Source organism: Sinocyclocheilus anshuiensis, unplaced genomic scaffold (genome assembly GCF_001515605.1).
Source record: "Sinocyclocheilus anshuiensis isolate Anshui unplaced genomic scaffold, SAMN03320099.WGS_v1.1 scaffold18, whole genome shotgun sequence".
Lineage (NCBI taxonomy): Eukaryota > Metazoa > Chordata > Actinopteri > Cypriniformes > Cyprinidae > Sinocyclocheilus > Sinocyclocheilus anshuiensis.
In genome coordinates, this window is record NW_015546047.1 from 1,178,115 (window position 1) to 1,183,006 (window position 4,892).

General features: G+C 35.7%; 1 protein-coding gene across 4 annotated transcripts in view; it reads left to right on the forward strand.

Moving 5' to 3' along the window:
- The window catches only part of LOC107699024 (nck-associated protein 1), a 53,826-nt gene that overhangs the window by 11,318 nt on the left and 37,616 nt on the right, over positions 1–4,892 (forward strand). For all 4 annotated transcript variants that reach the window (XM_016500182.1, XM_016500183.1, XM_016500184.1 and 1 more), the window contains one exon: positions 401–511. In XM_016500182.1, coding sequence (XP_016355668.1) covers positions 401–511 — 111 coding nt within the window. The remainder of the gene's footprint in view (positions 1–400; positions 512–4,892) is intronic.

Genomic DNA, 4,892 nt, shown 5'->3' on the forward strand with positions numbered 1-4,892 from the left:
TATATATAATATTTTTACAAAGTATATTTGGTATATAGTACAGTATAGTTTGAATCAATTATTTTGTGCTTCCTAAAGGGTTCTAAAAATCATTATGACCATTAAATTCCCTTTGATTCCCATTCCTACTTTCCATTTTATCTGTCCTTCTTTCTCTTTTAATCTCTATTTTCAGTCTCAACATTCTGGCTCTCTTATTTATTTCTTCCACTGCATTTTCTAACTGTGATCAAATCCCTGCACTTTACCACACTGTTCATCCTCTCTGATCTGTCTCTGAACAGTTTGAATCTTTGTTTCATGATCAGTGGAATATCAGTCAGTTTTCTGCCCGTGTTCACAGTGGTCCTGTTCAAGCTGTTGCACGTTTAGCAGTGATGTTTTTCCCTGTTCGTTGTAGGCCTGTGGAGATCCCAAGGCAAAGCCTTCTTACCTGATTGACAAAAACCTGGAGTCAGCTGTGAAATTCATCGTCAGAAAATTCCCGGCCATCGAGACACGCAACAACAACGTAAGTTTCATTTTATGAATCAAGTATGCTTTAGTGAATGTTATGATGTTGATGTTAGTATATTTTTTTTACCCATGTATTAGATTAGAATTCCAATCGATGTTTAATGTATTAAAGGTGCTGCAAGTGGATTTTTTTTTATTGTTTTTATAAAACCTCTTACAGCAACTTTAATCAGTCAATATAAGTGATGAAAAAGAGTATTGCATGTTTTCTGCTGCTTTTAGTGGTGCATCAGTAAATTAGGTTTTGATTGCCATGTTTACCAAAGATCATCCCAGTTTTTCAGCAGTCAGTGGAAGGTGTTTATTCCTCCATGCTTTCTGTTATTATATCAGATCAATCAAAATTCATAATGTTAAGAATACTCATCAAGGCACAAGAGAATATGCCCCTTTGTTAAAATCTGGTGCCGTGACCCGGATCATATCAGATATTTTGCACTAGTCTCAGTGTTACTGATGAAATAAAAATGCTGAAAGGGGCTCCTTAATGGCATTAACTGCTCAACTACTCAACTGCTCTCCATTTAAAATTGGTATGTTCTTATATAAAACAACAGTAATTGAGGGAAATATGATTTCTGTTTACATCTTGATTTTGTTTATTTTTAGAATTCTATTTTAGATAAGAGCTATATTGTTTTAATATGTAATAATGAATAATGTATACATATTATTAATAGTAATTATTTATTTATAATATATAAAGTTTGATGAGGCCCCCTGGTTGAGAACCACTGCTCTAAATGATGACTATAGATCTTTAGCAAATATATACAGCTTTGTATATCTCATGTGCTAATATTAAGTGGATGTGGTGATGGGTGACAGTTGTTGTAGTAATGAAACAAGTGCTCAATAATCTGTTTTCTGTTTCAGCAGTTTTAGTCTCCCATCTGATTACCATCATACCCCACCAAGCCCAGTCCTTTCTGTAACACTTTGTTGCCATTGCAGCAACCCTGAACATCTCTGAAGCATGTTTACCATGCTGTTCATGGGTTACCATGGTGCTCATTCCTCAACCACTAGAGAGTGATTCAAACATCACTGCTTATGGTTGTGGAATATTGAGGTTTAGTTTGAGGCCATTGTAAAAACACAATGTTTAGTCATGCAGCCCCTTTTTTTCAAAATGTCTGATGTAGTGTCAGCTTTATTAGGTCAGAACATGAGATGATGTTCTCATGAGAGGGGCTTTCCCAGATCTGTCTGTCTTTCCAGGAACCTTTGGCCACACTTAACTTGACCACAAATAGGATTTATTCTTAATGTGGAATAATTTTTGTCTGTATCAATCCATATAACCCAGAGAAAAGATGCAGTCAGCACTTCTTTACTGGTGTTTATCAGTAAGGAAATGACATCAGTTCAGCCCATATTGCTTTAGGAATGTAGGCGTGTCATAGATTCACACCTCTACTGGTTTTGGTTTGGCATTCCTGCTACTACACTTTCTGATCTCTGTGCACAACTCAAATGACTTGTACTACTATTGGGGTAAAGTACATTTTCCGCCTGGTTATTTATCTCGGATACCCCTTTTCCACCAACAAGATCCTAGTGCCAGAGTCAGTACCTATTCTGACACAATTCTGCTAGGGTTGGGTATCGTTTGGTTTTTTTCCGATACCGGTGCCAAATCAATGCTTTTAAAACGTTTCCAGTGCCTGAACCGATACTTAAAAAGAAATAAATAAAAATAAAAAATACCCAAAATAGGATGGATTGGCCATTATTGAGCGCTATAAACACATTTAATGTCGGTTTCGTTCATGCTGGACGCCAGAGGGCGCCCTCGCGCAGAAACTCCACATGAGTATCACAGAAGGAAAAGGACTCAGGAAATCCCTAATATGGACAAAGGCATTGTTATCTCTGTAACTGAGTAAACAAGATATAAACGTTTTGAATGATAAAACAAAGACAATAAACACTCGACTGCGACAATGTATAATTTATCTGTTTTATTCAAGCCATCTTTGGTATTTTCATCATAATTAAGTATATTTATAATCCATTGCTAATTGACATAGCCTTTTTACCATATGCTTTTTACAGTATAGAATGGTACCTACCTGCTGCCATCAGAGCAAGTGTAATTGCTGCATTCATGCGTTCCTCGGATGCTCTCATTTCCCAAGTTGTGCTTTTAAGTCGAAATGTGAAAACAACATGGACACTCACGTTACTACAAAATGTGTTGGATTTGTATTATGAGCTTTCCGACTTGCGTTCGTGCATTTTCTCAGTTGGGAAATTATTGCGGTGCCGGTGATCCTTGCGTCCGTTTCGGAGAACCAGAGAACAAATATTTCAATCGATCGCTGAAGCATTGGTGGCACCGAAATCTGCGTTCTGATTCAGTTCTAGTACATACCGGTTACATAGGTACCCAACCCTAAATTCTGCACATTTCCAGCATTTGGAAATGCATAATAGCCAAAATAGGCTTTGGATTTTCTTTAAAACTAGACCACTTCTGTTCTTTAAAAAGTTTCCTAAATTGGAAGCACCCGATTGGGGTGTCTTTATGCACATTCACTTGATGGACACTCCTTATTTTCTCCATTTGTTCATGAGTGAAATTTTATTTACAAAAAAACATATGTGTGAATTGATTGATAAGAAATTTGTTTTTATATTTACATAACTTCTGATGCTACATAAAAGCAATATGTAAAGACAGATCAGATACATCATTCGACTGTCAAGTAAATTGAGATTCACCCTAAATTCTATCCAAGCACAAGCTCTGGAATGTCCATTTTAGAGGAAAACGGGTAAAGATGACATTTAGCCTGAATTTTTATTCATAAGCCACTAGACTTGTGCCGGTATTCGGTAATGCGATATATCACGGTAATGAATATGCACAATATTGTTATCGTGGGCACTTCTAAATACCGTGAATAATTATATATTACAAATTATTCAGAATTTTGAATGCATTTTAAGAATACTTTTCCCATCAACTGATCAAAATGCACAACACCGCTGTATGCTGCGTGAAAGATGCATGCGCACTCTGACGTAAACAAGCGCGGACAAGAAGCACATGGCGGAACATGTGAGAGACGCTCTGGATGAAAGCGCACTTCCACTCTCAGACAGCAGATGGCGCTAAACTGCAGAAATAATAATAATAATTCATTTAAATGCAGCCGTTACCCCGGAAACCTTGTAAACAAAGCAGCTGCTTTAATCTGTGTAAAACTTTTAACTTTATACAATTTTCTTTATTGCTTTATTGCATTTAAATGTTATTATTTTTGTTATAAGAAAAAAGTTATTAAACCTGTTATACTGTATTATGACAGCACTTTTTTAAAACTAAATTTCAATATCGTGATAATACCGCATACCGTGATAAAAGCATTAGCAATTAATCGCAACATGAACATTTGATACCGGCATATCCCTATAAGCAACAAAGGAAAGGTGATTTTGGGAAAACAGGAAAATCATCAACGTCATGACATCCAGGATCTGCCTTAATTTATTTAATGGATTGTCTCATAACAATTTAACCAAATATTTTTTTTTTCATATGTGCTATAAAATATGATTTTTATATTCATTCCATGTCTCAAGTGTGTTTTGTGTTCATTTTATTTTTTTTCATTTTGGTCCCTTCGTAATAACCAACCACCATGTCCGTTTGAAGTGTTGTATATTTCAGATGCCGCTTTGCCTTCTACTTTGTGTTTAAGATGTTTAACTGCTTCTCGCAAAGATGTGGAGCTGTTTCAATGTTTAACTGTGTCTGAGTTGCCTTTTAGTGTTGTTTTACATTTCCTTTTTTGTGTTTTTTTTTTTTTTTTTTGCATTTTTTGCATGCTTAACATGACTATTTTCTGGATTATTCTTTTGGTAAGTTTGGACTCCGTGTGGAGTCCCATTTGCTTTATTTAGTTCCTGCTCTTATGTATATGTAGTTTAACACTTCAGTTGTACTCGCATTTATATGTCGGTATTTCAGTATCCTACATGGACAAAAGGAATCTCAGATGGGTCCTTTAAATAACTCTTAAAATATAATGCCTGCCAATTGTGTTTATTTGGAGTAGCTGTAATGTAATGTTTTACTACTGATTGGGATGTGCTCTGAGCTTCCTTTGAGTCTCTTACTGCATGGTTACATGCTTTCCTCAATATATTTATCCACTCTATTCAAAACAAGTTTGAAATGAGTCAATATATTTATCCACTCTATTCAAAACAAGTTTGAAATGAGTTTTAGCCCTTTGTGCACAGCATCACATAGTTTTGCCCCGACACACTTTACTCTGAAAAGAGCGGAGATGGAGATAAGCAAACTTTTTAATCTTCAAACTATGCCAAGTGTAACTTTGATGTATCCAGGTCATATTTTACCC